This window comes from Ischnura elegans, chromosome 7, assembly GCF_921293095.1.
Source record: "Ischnura elegans chromosome 7, ioIscEleg1.1, whole genome shotgun sequence".
NCBI lineage: Eukaryota > Metazoa > Arthropoda > Insecta > Odonata > Coenagrionidae > Ischnura > Ischnura elegans.
The window spans coordinates 90,925,700-90,941,618 of record NC_060252.1 but is presented as its reverse complement, the minus strand read 5'-3'; the positions used below and the strand labels follow the sequence as shown (position 1 = coordinate 90,941,618).

Genomic DNA, 15,919 nt, shown 5'->3' with positions numbered 1-15,919 from the left:
CTCATCACATGATTACTCGCTCAGTAGGCCATATTTGACAGTGCGCTACTTCAGTGTCGTGTTGTGTGTGAGAGAATATTGTGTGGAACGGATAACTTAGGCCTGTAAATACTCCCTACTTAAAATGTCGTCAATGGATGATGGAGAGAACCCCATTTACGGACCCTTTTTTGGGGTTATGGGAGCCGCGTCTGCAATTATTTTCAGCGGTGAGTAGCGGTATTGATTGTGTGGCCCTCGGGTAGCAATTTGATTTCTCTCGACTTCGGATCTCTTTTCTGCGCTAGATATTAATTCATTTAGTTTTTCTTGTTCATTATAATTACAATAACCTTATATAAAGCATCACCTTATCAGTGGTTTTAAAAACTGTGTCGTTAGTAACTCCTTAATGAAAATGACAGTCCGTGTTCTTATTACACTTAATTTGTGAGTATTGGCACGAACGAGTGTAGTTGCTCCGCCTTTCTAATAATTTTGTTACAGTATTAATTTATTCATATCAATATAATAACAGCTTTTTGCTTTGTGTCATGCAACGGATTTACGTGTATGTTTCATTGCAGCGCTTGGTGCTGCATATGGAACGGCGAAGTCCGGCACGGGTATCGCTGCGATGTCAGTGATGAAACCCGAATTGATTATGAAATGTATCATTCCCGTTGTTATGGCCGGTATTATTGGTATATACGGGTTGGTCATAGCAGTTTTGATTGCCGGAGGATTAGATCCACCAAGTAAATACCCTCTATACAAGTAAGTAATTTTTAATTTTTGTTAATTACTGTAGTTCATGGAAATAATATTGTCCCGCAATGATTTGCTGTAGGATTTGTAGTAAGGAGTGTTTCTTGAAATAAGTAATTGTAATCGTTTCGCACAGATTTCCCTAAGTAGGACGTGGAAGTGTCGATTTTTTTTCGGGTTACCTTATCACGGAATGCCGCTTGATCGATATAAATTTCTGCCGATAGGTGGCAGCATGTGCTAAGCGCAGGTGGTGGGCGTAGTTCACTTTTGCGTAAAATATTTTTACTAGAACTGTATTGAATTTAATTATTAAAGTTTTGAAAAATACTGGAACATTGCTTCATTGACCCTGGTTCTTCGCGAGTTAGTATGACGCTCTCAGCACTCGTGCATTATCGCGTCTCCCACTGTCATTCGCTCCAGAAGCTAAATCGAAACGAGAATCTTTCTTCTATGAAATATTGACAAATGTCGCCTTGATAATGTTGTATCCATGAATTAGGACGTGATAATTGTTCAGTAACGTTGGCAGCTAAAGTTCGTATTCACTTTACATTTGTTGATTTTATGTATGATTTACATCGAGATTAGCTTGCAGCTGGAATAGAAGTGAGAGCTTGAATTTTTCTGTCAATTTTTCGAGATTACAGTCCTCTTTGTGGCATCGTTTCTTGCAGCTTGCGTACAGTTTAGTCTGTATTCTTTTTGGGTACGTTTAGATGACATGGAAACGCTTGTAATGGAATCGGCTGTATGAAGTACTTGATCATGCATAATTTCCTACTAGCTGGAAATTCATTTTACTCACACAAAGAAATGATGCTAATAAGACTATTGTCGAAAAAATGTCTGTGAAATAGGAAATTCATGCAAGAATTTGAACATTTTTTTCATGCCTGAGTGTGACAAGTAGCCTGGAGCGGATTTCATGTAAATGCATAAATTTTTGTGTGTCATTAGGCCTCGTGGATGGATCAGTGCTTAGTATAGGTTTTCTTATTGTAATTGAGTATACGTAGTTGGTACAGTCTTCCTCATTTCATTTTAGAGACTGTATTTTTTCAATGGTGTACTTCTGTAAGAATATTTCCTTTGATATTTCCATTCATCTGTAATTTTTCCTAAGCACCATTTACGGGCATGATATTATTCTAGGCTTATGCTTAGAATTTTTTAGAGTACTTATTTCGATAGTTCGCAATCTTAAAATTCCTGATTTGTTTTTGACACCTGATGGTCCATTTTCGAAGTCTGTCTCCTAGTTTTAATTGGATATGCCCCTTGATTCTGATTGAGGAGGCAGATGGTATGAGTTGCCTACTGCTCATTGGGATTATATTTGGCACTCATAAATTGTATTTTTGGAAATTTAAGTTGGATGAATTATTGATCTTTTAAAATTTGGAAAGTATTCAGCCCATTTAAACTGTAGAAGTCCTGGATTATTTGTTGGACTGGATGCCCATCTGCCTTCTCTAAATGGATTGAACAACTAAGTGTATACTAAACAATTAACTACATAACTTTGGCCCCTCGGTAAGCTTGTATGGTTGGTTCTGAATTCTTCAGGGGCTTCCTTCATCTGGGTGCCGGTTTAGCTGTTGGCTTCAGTGGCCTTGCCGCTGGATTTGCCATCGGAATTGTTGGTGATGCTGGCGTAAGGGGTACTGCCCAGCAGCCCCGCTTGTTCGTCGGAATGATCCTTATCCTGATTTTTGCGGAGGTGCTGGGTCTTTATGGTCTTATCGTGGCCATTTACTTGTACACAAAATAGGCAAGTTTCAGATTGAAGAGAAATAGGGCTTGGGACATGTTAAAAAACCAGTACTTGGAATCCTTACCCCCATGCATCCTTCACTAAATCATACCAGTGAAGGGGTCACCCACACCATTGTTTTCAAACCATCTTTGCCTTCTTCAAAAGAATAATTGTAATCATCGTATGTACTCCTACACTTCTTCTTGTCACCCCTGTCTCATGGAAATCTTCTCCCTACCCATCCTGATGCCAACTAGCCTTCAAATCATTCTTTCTCTTACAGTCCGTCTTTCCTTTTTTGTATCTTCCAATAATACTGGTGTTGTGGTCAAAGGGAGCTGCGGGATTACGAGCTAGGTTTCGTCTTCAATGGTCTGTTGTCAATTTTGGTACTCTAATTAAGTGAAAAATCAGCAAGTAGCACAAATTTTCAATTCTGATTGTTTGGAGAATTTGTTCCCGTTGTGGAAGTGTGTTGTCTGAAAAAAAAAGCTTGTCAGTGACATTTGTTACTAGATCCCATGCAGACATATCAAATGCTGGGTCTCAATTGTAAAAAAATAATTATTTCATTCATCAGTCTGCGACTGCATTGTGGAGTTGATTTAGTATGAAGCACTTTCATCTTCATTTGTGTACAGTGTATTTAGTGAGGAGGCATATTATATATATACATAAGCAGCTTGTCTTGCCCACTGAGTGGGCTGATCAATAATATTTTTGTCTATCAACACATTTCTGGCATAAGAACAAATGCTTCTTGACTTCAATTGGTGTACATTTTTTTAATTTGTTACCGTGGTGGGTGGGGGGATTTCATTTAAATTGAGAAAGGTTTTGGAATAATAAAATCCAAAAGATATTTCCATTAATACAACCATTTGGTAAGTTAATCTGTGTCGTGTTCTCTGGGTTAGCTTCTCTGAGTGTGAATGTGAGCTCATATGAGGTCTTTCGACGACGGAGAGATGATTGTAGTTCAATAAAAATACCTTAAAGGAAAAAGACTTGTTAATATCTATAAAATGTGTGGTAGTCTGTAGTTTTAACTGGCACCCAATACTTCTCTTCACCATCGAGTGACCGTGGGTTATAGGAAAACACTTCGTACATTCCATGTACTGCCACTTGAGGCAAAACTTGAGAGAAATAGGGAGGAAGAGGCTCGAGATGTCAAACAAAGATAAAGACATTGGATCATGTGTTTGTTTGCTTAGGTGATGTACAATACAATATCTGGCACTGAAAAAAGTGATGTAGTGATTGCAAAAAATATGAAATACCTGTCAAATTTGCCCTGCTTTTTATGTAGAAATGAAATTATTGTATTCCATTGTATGGGAATGATTCTTTTAAACAAATTAATGGTTTGCAACTGAAGATTGCTGGCTGGTCCCTGTCAACAATTAGCAGATAAAACCATGGTAGGTCGCATGAGTGCTCCTATGGATGCTATGGGTAACACTCTGTGACAAGCTAATTTACCCTCGACATTTCTGTCAATTCTAAAAGGTGATGATGGGGTCTAACTTGTGAGGAAGGTGTTTGAAGGGTGCTGGTATGGTCAACTTTTCTGAAACCTGTGCATTACCTTTCCTCTCAAGACCAGCAATCTTTCTTGCTCCTGCAAGTCTATATCTTGCAGATTGTAAGCCTGTAATGGTTGTAACAATCTTATTGTGTGAATATTGTATAAAAGTACGGAAACTTTCGCTGAGTTATTTCTTCCCTTAAGCCCCCAAGAAATTCCTGTTTCCAGCCCCCCACCCTATTGTATGCATAGGATGTTTGTTATTGGTGTATGAATGAGATAATGGATAATAAAAAAAGTATGTCAAGTTAGTTTTGCATTTAGAATTGCACAAGGTTCCCACAAATTTGGAGGTTGTTTGATTTATGCCGAAGATGAAACTCAACTGATTTATCTTCTACTAAGGGTTATTTATAGGGTTACTTGTGCCGTTGTACAAAATTTGGCTAGTTGAAACAAAGCTAACAAATTATTTGAAACTGAGAGGGTTGCGAGAAATGGCTCTTTAAGTTTTTAAAACTCTTTTAGCCAAGAATTTTTACGTTTGTATATCTCTATTGCCTTCATCTGTTAAATCGAGAGTGGTATTCATTGTAAATAGCTCTATAAAGTAATTGTGTTATAAAAGACAATGCATGTTGAATCATGTTTGATTCTAAGCACCCTTGCCAAGGGCCATGTTATATTAATAGAAGTATTTTACTAAATGGTATTGAATGGTTTACATAGTTTATATAAATTATATACTCCTTGCATATATGCATTACCTGTGAGAATGTATGGATATATACCTGAAGCAAGTGCAGTACAGACTAGGGAACAAATCTCTAATCCCCCTAGTAATCCCCTCAGTGTGTATAAATCATTTTTGTGATTCATTGTGCATTTAATATAGGGCGCCATGTAAATATCAGATTCGTTTTGTCTCTACCATCCTGGAGGTTTGAAGGGACTCAAAAATTGTGTAGTCTAGGCGGGAGCAGGTAGTGAGCGCTGGCATTATGAGCCTTAGCGTTCTCTACGGTTGTGCAAAGAAACTGTACCATTGACATTGGTAGTGATTCATAGTACTGTATTACTTAATGATGATACTAATGATTTTAAAAAAATCTTGGTGAGGGGAATTCGATAGTTTCTCTGGATGAATAGCTACTACAATTTTGTGTTAGCAGTTTACTTAATGTCACTGTGACTTTCGCCTACAAATGTAATTGTGTAAGTAAATTATACTATTTAAAAAAAAATAAACTGGAAAACTGCCTGCTGAGTGAGTTTTATTGGGTGTTGAAAGGCTGAGTGTCAAGTGAATATCAAACACATGAATCATTGATAGGGAGCCGGAGTACCATCTTCTAGTCAATTCTTTGAATTGCAGTTGATAAAAGTAAGAGAGATATGGTGTGTTAGTAAAGGTGTTATTCCTTTCTGTAGGTCAGAACTAGTGACTTCTATGGGGGGCATTTATCCAAGCTCTTCAGAGGTATGGCAATGAATGGGATTATAATTTGACTGGATTGATGATTTATTTGGGGCCTGAGGTCAGCGAATAGTGTCATTTCATTTTCATCCCTTACACCCGGAGGTTTTTCAATTAACTGTGAACTAAACTGTGTTACAACATTATTTATACACTTGCTGTAATTTAAGTTGTAATTTTTTTATCACAGTGTTACCAGACAGAACCGACTCTAGTTTGGAGAGTTTCAGTAGTACTAAGACAGGCAATATTTTCATGATTGTTTACCAAACATATAAATTAGAGAATACTATGTGGATCGCAAATATCAGTATTGTTTGCGTTTTTATAGTCATTTAATTATTTATAGTTGTATAAATTATACGCACCCTCATCGTGCGTTACCATATCAGATAGATTTGACTGAAATGGTAGATACTCGTGAGGGTGGCAATTTGCTGACTGAAATGCTGATTGGAAGATTCGGGCACGGATGAAGTGGCTTGCGGTGGAGGGGCGACTGTATCGTAATTCAGTAGATCATAGATAGAAAGTGTCATCGAAGATTTTTACGATTTTGGTTTTTTATTTCACTGTTTCAATATGTGTTGGTGTAAATAAGTGCACTGACCTCAAATTAATCCATCACTGGGGTAGGGAATCCTAACAAGTTATCAATCAATTCCTTGCAATTTATTAGATTAACGCACGGTCGTGATAAACCTTTCCGTATCTTTACTCAGCGCCTTGGTGGTATGCAATACCTAGCAGCGATCAACCGTAAACAACTGTCTTTTAGGTATTAATCATTTCTTTCAAGCTTCATTTTCCGCCGCCTCCCAAATTGTTACGCCGCAGGGGGGGGGGGGTGAGATTTAGAACTTTTTTCCGGGGTTCGTGAGCCAGCTGACTTCATGGAGTACGGCAGGTAGTAAGTACAGTCGCGGATACAGAAAAAACTCGGGGGGGGGGCGCAAAAGGCATTTTGAGCTACCTATACTTTCATCGTAATGAAAAATAATCAAGTTACACGCAAAGTTTAAGAAAGTTTATTGAAATTAATTTTACACATGTACAAGACAATGTCATCTTATGATGTAAAAAAGATACGATTGAATTTCGGCAATGCGGGCGGCCCAGCAAGGGGGGCGCGCGTCCCTGCGCCCCCATATGTATCCTCCATTCGGTAAGTATATATCTAGTAGAGAAAGGATGTTAAACTCAGTCCCTTGAATATCCTCATTTCGTTGAGGTAGCTTTTCTTGATGGTCGACAAGACACGTTTGGACTAATAATGTCAATATTAATCTGTTATTGAAATGACGTGAATCAAAACAAATGTGAACGATTTGTTAAATCTCATTGATCGCATTCACGTAAGGAGTCGGCGCAGTGGTGGAAATTTGTTCTGGATGGATCCTGATTGGATTTGATCTTTGGCCAAAATTTCCCACGTTTAAAACGTGTTACTTGATTCCTGAGAGGTAAAGGGTTTTTATGTTGTGTTTACGTATCTCTTTCGTGCCGTACCTACCTTATGACGGGCTTCGGATGCCCTGAAGAGCACACACAGTCTTGTAGATGCATTAGGTGAACGCACCGTCCCTTCCTCATGCCATCATTCATCGTCATAGGGCCTGTTTTTACGGTACATTAACTCGTACGATTTAATGTAAATTAAATGTTTGAACACGAAAATGTGCCGTGTAACCACCCAACTTGTGCGACTGCATGAAGAGAAAATAGAACCTTTTCTAATTTGGTTCATGATGTCCTGGTCCACCACAATCGTTCATGCGTTCACACTTAGTCATACGTTGTACCGTGTAACCTTTACAGGGTCTTTCTTGTCCCTTCATGTGATTCCCAATTTAATTTTTGATACCTATGTCCATTCTAACCCGGGTGTGCCCGTACATGATTTATGTCCTATTTTTAACCCACGGACCGTAATGACGGTGACTGGTCTATCTTAAATTGCAATGTTGCAAGTGCGTGTTAGGATAGAATAAAGCTCATCCCTTCCCTGACCCTCGCATTCTCGCGGGGGCGGTGCGGCTTTACTATTTTTGAGAGTGAAGAGAAGGGGGAGGGCAAGAATTCTTAGAATCCTTGGTGCGCACCTCATCGGATCCCTTTTCGCTTAGCTTCTCGCCGTGTATCGTTTCACGCGACTCCATGCGCCTGTCTAGTTTTGATAAGTTGGAGACTAAAAATCACTTAAATTGAAAATTGATGTATTTTTTTAATTGTTTCGTAGAATGTGTGTAACTTCTGGTCAGGGTGCTTAATTGTTGATCGTAGAGTTATGGGCGCAAAGCCTCACTGTATGAGGGACCCGAGGCTGAGTAATACATTCCCATGCTTGGAATTAGTGTGATTTTTACGCATTGTCTTGTGTGACCTCTACCCTGGCCCATTCAATCAAAAATTCGTGTTAGTATGTGTAGTGAGTTAAAATGCTGCTGCAACGCTAGTTTTATTACAGTCTGCACGCCAATCGGATTCGCGAAGTAACAGATAATGCTGATCCGTGACTAATCTCCCCAATCCCACGACCTCGTTAACTCGTAACATGCCTCCACGGGATGGACTTCCGGTGCTGGAGAGCCTCTGACGTTTGAATTAGTCGGGAAAAAATTCCTCGCGAAAGTTTACTTGGAAAAAAAATAATACCGGTTATTCAGTATTCCTGCAGTATGTGATGAGGGGCGGAATTGAACGTTCAACTTCACTGACTGCTTGGCTCAGGGTGAGGTTGCGCGTCAAAACTCGGATCTTGCCTGAATAAGATTGTGCAATAACTAAAGTTTTACGCGTTGTTAATATTGACTATCCATGAACTTAAACCTGCAAACACAAAGTCAATTTGATCTTTCATTCTTGTAGGGTGCGAAAAATTCAGTTGCACGCTGCAGTGCATCCAAAAGATGTAGCATTGCAGCCAAGGGAAGTTGTATTTTTAGCATGTATATTAATTTTTGTCATGGTTTGTTTATGGGATTCATACCTCACCCTAAAAGTTATTTTGTTTGTTATATTTTTGACAGTGATGAGGAACATTGTAACTTCATTTTAAGAACTTTTAACCGTTCAACACTTGGGTGACTAGCTTACTAGATCAAGAAATGCTGACTGCCTTACTAGAGCAAGAAATGCTGTTTATTTACGAAATATCCTCGAGACTCTAGCAGGTGAGTCTTTACATTTTCAATTTTTGCTATCCTTTATAAAACTCTTTTTGTTACAGAAGTTAAATAAGGGACTTCTCCGCGTAGTTTTGTATCCATACGGCAAACAAGTTTATTTGCATTTTCGATCCAGAGAAAGGGCCAAGAGCTTTTTTTGTCTCATTATTTTCATTCCTTGCGTAGGCCATAGACAGAAAAATATTTGGGTAGGGGTCTGCACTGCAGGTCGTAGCTCCCAAGCACTCAGGGGGTTTGAGCCCACAGATCCCACTCGCTGCATGTGACATTGAATAAAAAGCGTACTCAGACAGTAAAACCGGAGAATATTTGTGTTGAATTACCTGCTCACAAATTAATTCATATTTTAGTCCCCTTATATCAACCGTATTTGTTCACCATTGACATTTTTGGGAGTAACTTCTCTGGTCAGTTTTTTGTTTTTCCGCGTTAATTATAGAGTATGTATCTTGTGCATGGCCGGATTTAGGATGTGGGTGGCCCGGGGCCCATTTTGGTGGCAGGCAGGCCGCTGCAGTGGCGAAGTCAGGAATTTTGTTCGGGGGGAGGGGCGTCCAAAACCAGGGAGTGGGGGGGGGGGGGGGATTTTTGAAAAAACAGGGTACATACTAAGCAGAGGGTTTTAAACTAATTTTTAAACTTTTCATAATCGAAAAAGCTTGATTTTTCAAAGAAATCTTTTGTAAATTCATGATTTTTTCAATGTTTGGTTTTATATTTGGGGGAGGGGGTTCGGTTGTAATTTGTAACGTAATAACAGGAAAAGCAAGTAGCACAATTTTCAGCGATGTGTTTTTTTTATCAGCAGCGTTTACCATTTATCAACGACAATGTTGACGACTACATACTTGCCAAAATACAGCCAAGCTTCACTTCGAATCCACGATTTATGTTGTTTTTCCGATTTTGCGAGATTTACCTCTATATCATAGGCAGGCTCATACTTAGGGGGTGGCCCAGGGCCCCTTGGGCCCCACCGTTGATCTGGTCTTGATCTCGAGTTCTTGATTTTGTTCTTTCCCTTAGTTCGGCTTTTATCGACGTTCGTATGGGCATCTCTGTGCTGAGTTGTACGCAGGTGATCAGCGCGAGCATTTTAATTTGCATACAAGTGTCCTCGTGGGAGAGAAAACTAATGGTTCTGGCTTAAGGGGTACTCGTAGTCAAACACGCTTGCGTAAAGGTCATCTTCGCGTGCGACGAAAGCATCAGAATGGTGTTCGTTGGCATAAAAATGAAGCATCAACGTTTCATATCGAGAAGGAGCAAGCGTGTTGAGCAAATGACCTTTGGCGAAGAGAAAACCGTGAGCCCCAAAAATAAGATGTAAACGCTCATTGTTTAGTGCGAGAGGATTTTTCGGAATCGCTGACGGTGTTTCGTTCTTGTTGTTTTTTTAGTCGTGGCTTCGATCAAGAAATGGTTTAATAAACTAGCAGGCCACCCGACGTTGCTCGTGAAGGGTAGTACCCAGGAAACTTGTAACTTTGAATTCGTATCACATAGTGTGATTTTTAGGTAAAGGAACAAAGCAGGTATGGTGATGATGCCCTCACTCTAATATCTGTTGACTCGCAATTTGCGTAAGACGTTGAGCGGAATCGCTAAACAGCAAACAATGGAAAACACGAACTTCGATTCCCGCGCACGGTATCAGCTTGTACCCCGCTCCGCAACATTGATCATTATGCGTGTTCATTCATGCGTAATCCAAAAACCGAAGTAGTAGGTAATCGTGGTGTGCGTAGTCCAAAAGTAGATTTTTTCGTTTCACAGGTGTAATGAACACAATTCATCATTTCCTCTTCATATAATCCACTATGCCGGTATAATGTTTTTCAGTAGTGCAAGTTTTATTTTCCTTTTAGACGTAGTTATGTCTCATAGATGCTAAAATTTCTGCGGCATTTATTATTTCTATGTGTCCCAACTGATGTTGATCCTTGACTTGTAGCTCGCGTTCTATTGTAATTAATGTGTACATTGGATTTGGTTGTAATGTAGTCAGGGATGCCGACTTTAAAAAAAATATTGGGGGGGCTCAAACCGGGGATCTTGCCCCTCGAAATTTTATAAGTAGTGAATTTTAAGTTTTTTTTTTAACATTTTAGAAGAGTCTTATGATCAACATTGGAACCCTGATAACTCGAGTGTCGATATCTGGACACTCCGGGGAGAATCGACAAGCCTGACACATTTTTTTCTTACACCCATGACGAATTTTTGAGGGGGCTCGGGCCCCCTCAAGCCCCATGGAGGCGGCGCCAGTGAATGTAGTGATTATGGCACTGAGAATTTTTAATGTAATCTGACAAGTGCTGCTTCACTGAAGTTAATAATTGTTTTTTTTTTCTAGAAAATTATAGAAGCATGAAAATGGTGGGAACCTAATATATTCTAACATTAGGGATTAGAAATAACTTAGGTAATGTTGGGAGATTCAATGATGTGAGCCAGTTGCGCAGCGAGGGGGCGTTGGGGTATAAAACCCCCCCAGAGCTCAGAGAAATGTTTAATCCATCTTACTAAGTTGGATTGATATTACTAATAGTATAGTGTAAGGATTAATAAAATACCCCTTACAAAGCCGTTAAACTCACAATTTTGAACCATTTATCTTAAATTTCCGCAATTTACTAATCTTGCACATACCGCTTATCCTGGTGGGTATTCCATACCTCCACACACCCCAGTATTAGTTTCACCTAAACTCCCCCCAGCCTTAATTCCTAGCTGCGCCCCTGGTGTGAACTGATCCCTTTTGTAATCTGAAGGAGAGGAGCCCCAAAGATTATTATTAATTTGGTAATACTAAAGACTACAATAAAGTGCACGATCACATTGGTGCTCCCATTTTTCTTCATAGATCGTAGAAAGATATGTTCGGAGCCAAATTGATAGAAGGGTTTGAAGGAAGCTTTTTCAGAGTGGAGGAATTTTGAGCACCCAAGAGTTTGATGACTATTAAGGGACCCAAAGACGAGGGTTAGTTTTTGGTGAGCCCGGTCCCTGCCTTCGATATTTTCTGGCCAGCATCTCTTCAGGAGCGGTAGATGTTCTCCCCACGACTTCATCCTCAAGGTTCTCCGATCATTAATTCCTTCCGATGGAGGCGACACGACGCAAGGCTGCACTAATTGGGGAAGAGTCTGCTCCTCCCTTCTAGGGTACGTGTGTCACGCGAGATCACGGGCGTATCTTACATCCACACGTATTGGCACGGCAGGTGAATGCATCCTAGCTTGGTACACTGATAGTCCGTGGTTAATCGCCCACTTTGTTCTCCCTTGTGAAAAACCTTAGGAAAAATAATTTTTGGTGGTGGGGTACGTGGTAAAATTCTGCGTTCTTTGAATTGCACAAGTTAAGTGGTACCTTACGCTCAAATTTATGCAACGGAAATGAATGCATTTTTACTGGTTGCGTGGAGTGGAATTTTTCGAAAATTTCACGAATTGACTTCTGAACTTCCCGAAAACAATTTGACAATCAATTGCATTTATCTTGTATTGGTAAGTGATTTTCCACTTTTATTACAGAACTGGCCATTTTTTCTTTCTTATTCTGACCGACCTAATAGCGCTCAGAATAAATATCCCAATGTTCTCTTTCAGCTATACACTACTAAGGTCACCATTTCAGGCGAGATTATGTTGAGCAGCTTGTGCATCAGGTTTTGTGCTCGTATTTTTGTCGGTGAACTCGTGTAGTACCCGATGCTCGATGGTCTTGATCAGTGGCGCAGCGTGGGGGGGGGGGGGGGGTTTGGGGGATAAAACCCCCCCAGAGCTGAGAGAAATTTTATAAGTTTAACCCATTTTACTTAATTGGATTGATATTACTAATAGAATAGTGTAAGGATGAATAAAATATCCCTCACAAAGCCGTTAAACTCACAATGTTGAACCATTTATCTTAAAATTCCGCAGTTTATTAATCTTGCACATACCGCTTATCCTGGTGGGTATACAATACCCCCACACTCCCCGGTATTAGTTGCTCCTAAACCCCCCCAGCCTTAATTCCTAGCTGCGCCTCTGGTCTTGATGATCGCCTTAAAATTATGAACGTGGTATTATAATTTTAATTTGCCATAATGGTTTAATTTTCGCACATATGCCGTGACATGTGGTTGAGCTGGTGGTCGTGACGGGACGATGATTGACTCAAAGAGGTCGGCACTGCGCTTATTGACTCGTGCGGCCGCGACATATTTATGCGGCCGGGTTGTTAGCGCTACACCCTACTCCCCCCGCCTCCCTCTTTGAATCCGTTTAGCGGCTAGGAATAGCAGTATGCTCACGACGGCTGAGGATATCTGCCCAGTTTCGAATCGCTCCCAATAGACAAAATAAAGAGAAAAAAAAGCACTCACGAAACCATAGGGGGAGGGGAGGGGGGCACGTGCCCCCCCCCCCAAGACCCTTAAACAATATGCAAGATTTTTAATACGGTCCCATTATCATTGCCCTCGTTTTGTATTACAAGGTATCCTTTTGCCCCCCCCCCCCTATAAAAAAAATCCTGGATACGGCCTTGCACGAAACTAAATTTTTGGTGGGACATATCCACCTTCCTCAGAGTTAGGGAGAAGAATCTCAGTGCACTAAAATCCAGGCACTTTCCTTATACTATCCTGTTTTATTTTTTCTTTCGGGGGTAAACTAGGGCTGGATAATGTTTAAAAATTTTCGTTATTTAACTAAAAAATATGCGTTCTAAGAATACGCAAAAGTCATTTCATTAATCTACATTGATGCATGCAACTTATTGTGGAAGATGAATGCTGTAGACATAGTAGTTTTCCCTAGGTTGAGTTACAAAGTTCATGAAGTTGACAAAATGGCTAATTTTACGGTGCGCGGAGTCATTTATTGCATTGGCGTGTCTACATTTTCGAATTTGTCGTGCAACAAAAAATAAATCTGAATTTAGAATAAAGTTTTCTTTAAAATGACGTATTATTCTTTATTTTCGCATGAACTGAAGCCCAGATATAAATTTTCAAAGTACATCATTTTGACGCCGACAATGGATGATGTTTTTTTCTATTTTTTTTCCGATTTTGTGAGATTTACCTCTATATTGGCGGAAGGCTCATGCTTGGTGGGGAACCCATGGCCCAGGACCCAGGCTTGATGGTAGAGCGGTTTAAGGGTTCCCGGGTTCGAATCTGTGTGATGGCTCAAGTTATTTGAAAACCCTAGCCATGTGACTTACAGTAGTTGACTTATATGCAAAATCATTACTTGTCCCGAGCTTTCGTTTCGTAAATTTCTTCTAGTACGAGTTGGTGTTGACAAAATAGGCGCTCTCAGTCAACTTATCCGTTTCTGTAGAGGTCCTTTTTTCTATCCAAAGCTGGCACACTGCGATATATCGCTGCAAAAAAGGAACATACTGATTTGTTTACACTTCAACGCGTCTAATTTTATTTTAGAGAGGTGATGCTTTTTTAATTTATGTATACCGGGAGTGGCCACGGTGATAACTTACCGGAGTCACCCGCAATGCTCAAATTGTGCGAATAATCCAAAGAGAAAAATAATTCGCAAATTTACTTTTTATCTCTTTGGATTTTTCGCGCAAGGTGAATCTTTCTTCGGGGTTCAAAGCAGTGGAATGAGTCGGCAGGCTCTTTTTACCGGCGATGACCGGCTAACTCCCGTCGGCCAGTTTCCGGAGGCTTCTTCTCGGCGTTGTCCGGTTGGACTTGAACTCTGTAAATGCCAGTAATGCGCCAACATGTAGGGGGTGCAATAGGGAAATTAAGGCACCGATACCTCGACTTGATTTCAGCTCCCTTGTCTTAATTTGTGCTACTTCAGGCAAAACAAACGTACCCCATTGAATTAGAAGTTAAGGTTTCCACGCCATTATTCGGTAAGTTGAGGCATGACAATTATTTGACTTGAATCTTAATTCCTGACCTGAAATTTAATATATCGCGTATTTATAAAATAGAAAATTCTCCTCTAATTTTTGTTTGGCCCTCTGTGTAAAATAGACAAACGTATGCACATGCTAAATTATTGTGTCGATTACGTAATACATATTTAGATTTTTCTCCGGCGTATACTGCCTACCCTGTTAATACAATGGGGAAGATTTTTATTCTTGAATTGAATTAATCTTGATTTTAATATTCCAACTTAAATTTTGGATTCCTTTGCCCACAACCTCTATCATTTCTTACGAAGATTTTCTGTTAGCTTCACTGAGGCGCGGAATGCAGTTAGCTTGCTGGTGGCGACTGCGGCCCTGGCGTCAACCCGTGATCTATAAATTTTATAGTTTTACTCATGCCATTTTATAGTGCTTGTTTGCGATGTCGAGATTATCGCAGTTTATGATCGAGTTTTTGTAACTTTTTTTGAGTTAAATGATAAAAATGCCATAATTTTTCTATTCCTATATCATTTACCTACTTATCCAGCAATGGTAAACGTGTGAATTAATTGGAGTTAATTCACACGTTCACCATTAGAGTATCATTGTTGACATTGCAGAATTATTCCGGCCCTCTGTCCTCCCAAAATGAGCTTACCTTTTCAGCCCACATTTAGGACTACTCCCCTTCATCCTGTATATAAATTCTATTCCTCCCCATAAGCCGCCTGTCAAGCATCTTTCTCAATAAAACTGTTTTCAACATCCCTCCCAGCTCGGTACTGGTTATAGATATTTTTCCGAGCAGATGGAATTCTTTCTTCCCACAAAAAGTCATTAAATGTTAACTTAATTGATTATTGAACTCATTAATCGTTAGGCCGTTGTCAAAATACCCTTCCAACGCACATTTATATTTTTCTTAGAAGTAACCACGTACTTGGCATTAAATGGCTTGTGTCCTAACACCTCCCGCCTAGCGCCTGTTGCGGCGCCTTGCGGGGTAGTTTTTAGAAATAGAAGAATTTTGCAAGGTTCATGAGCATATTTTTGGCCGACCCGGCGTGAACTAGTCATCGTTGTCGTCGGTCTAGTTGCCGGGAAATTCGCGTATGTTCAGGGCTTGGTCTGTGCCGCCCTATCCTCTCGGATGCTCTGCAGCCTCCGAGGCGGTTCGTTCTTCCCCGCCTCGCTAATGAGAAAGCCATCGCCCCGGAGCGCGCGGGCTAATTGCCGTTAAGTGGCCGCTCGTGATTGCCCGAGAACCACGTGCTCTGTTACGTGGGCTCTCCCTCGGGAAGGTGAAATCGCCGTGGTCTGCAATT

The 15,919-nt window shown here is 40.2% G+C and overlaps 1 protein-coding gene across 1 annotated transcript; it reads left to right on the top strand.

The window, feature by feature from the left end:
* Window positions 1-2: 2 nt before the first annotated feature.
* On the top strand, window positions 3-5,301 carry LOC124162932 (V-type proton ATPase 16 kDa proteolipid subunit). Its single transcript, XM_046539678.1, has 3 exons — window positions 3-209; window positions 567-756; window positions 2,320-5,301. Exons 1-3 carry the CDS (start codon window positions 125-127, stop codon window positions 2,522-2,524), a joined length of 480 nt encoding a protein of 159 aa, XP_046395634.1. The 5' UTR covers window positions 3-124; the 3' UTR covers window positions 2,525-5,301.
* The last annotated feature ends 10,618 nt before the right edge of the window (window positions 5,302-15,919 follow it).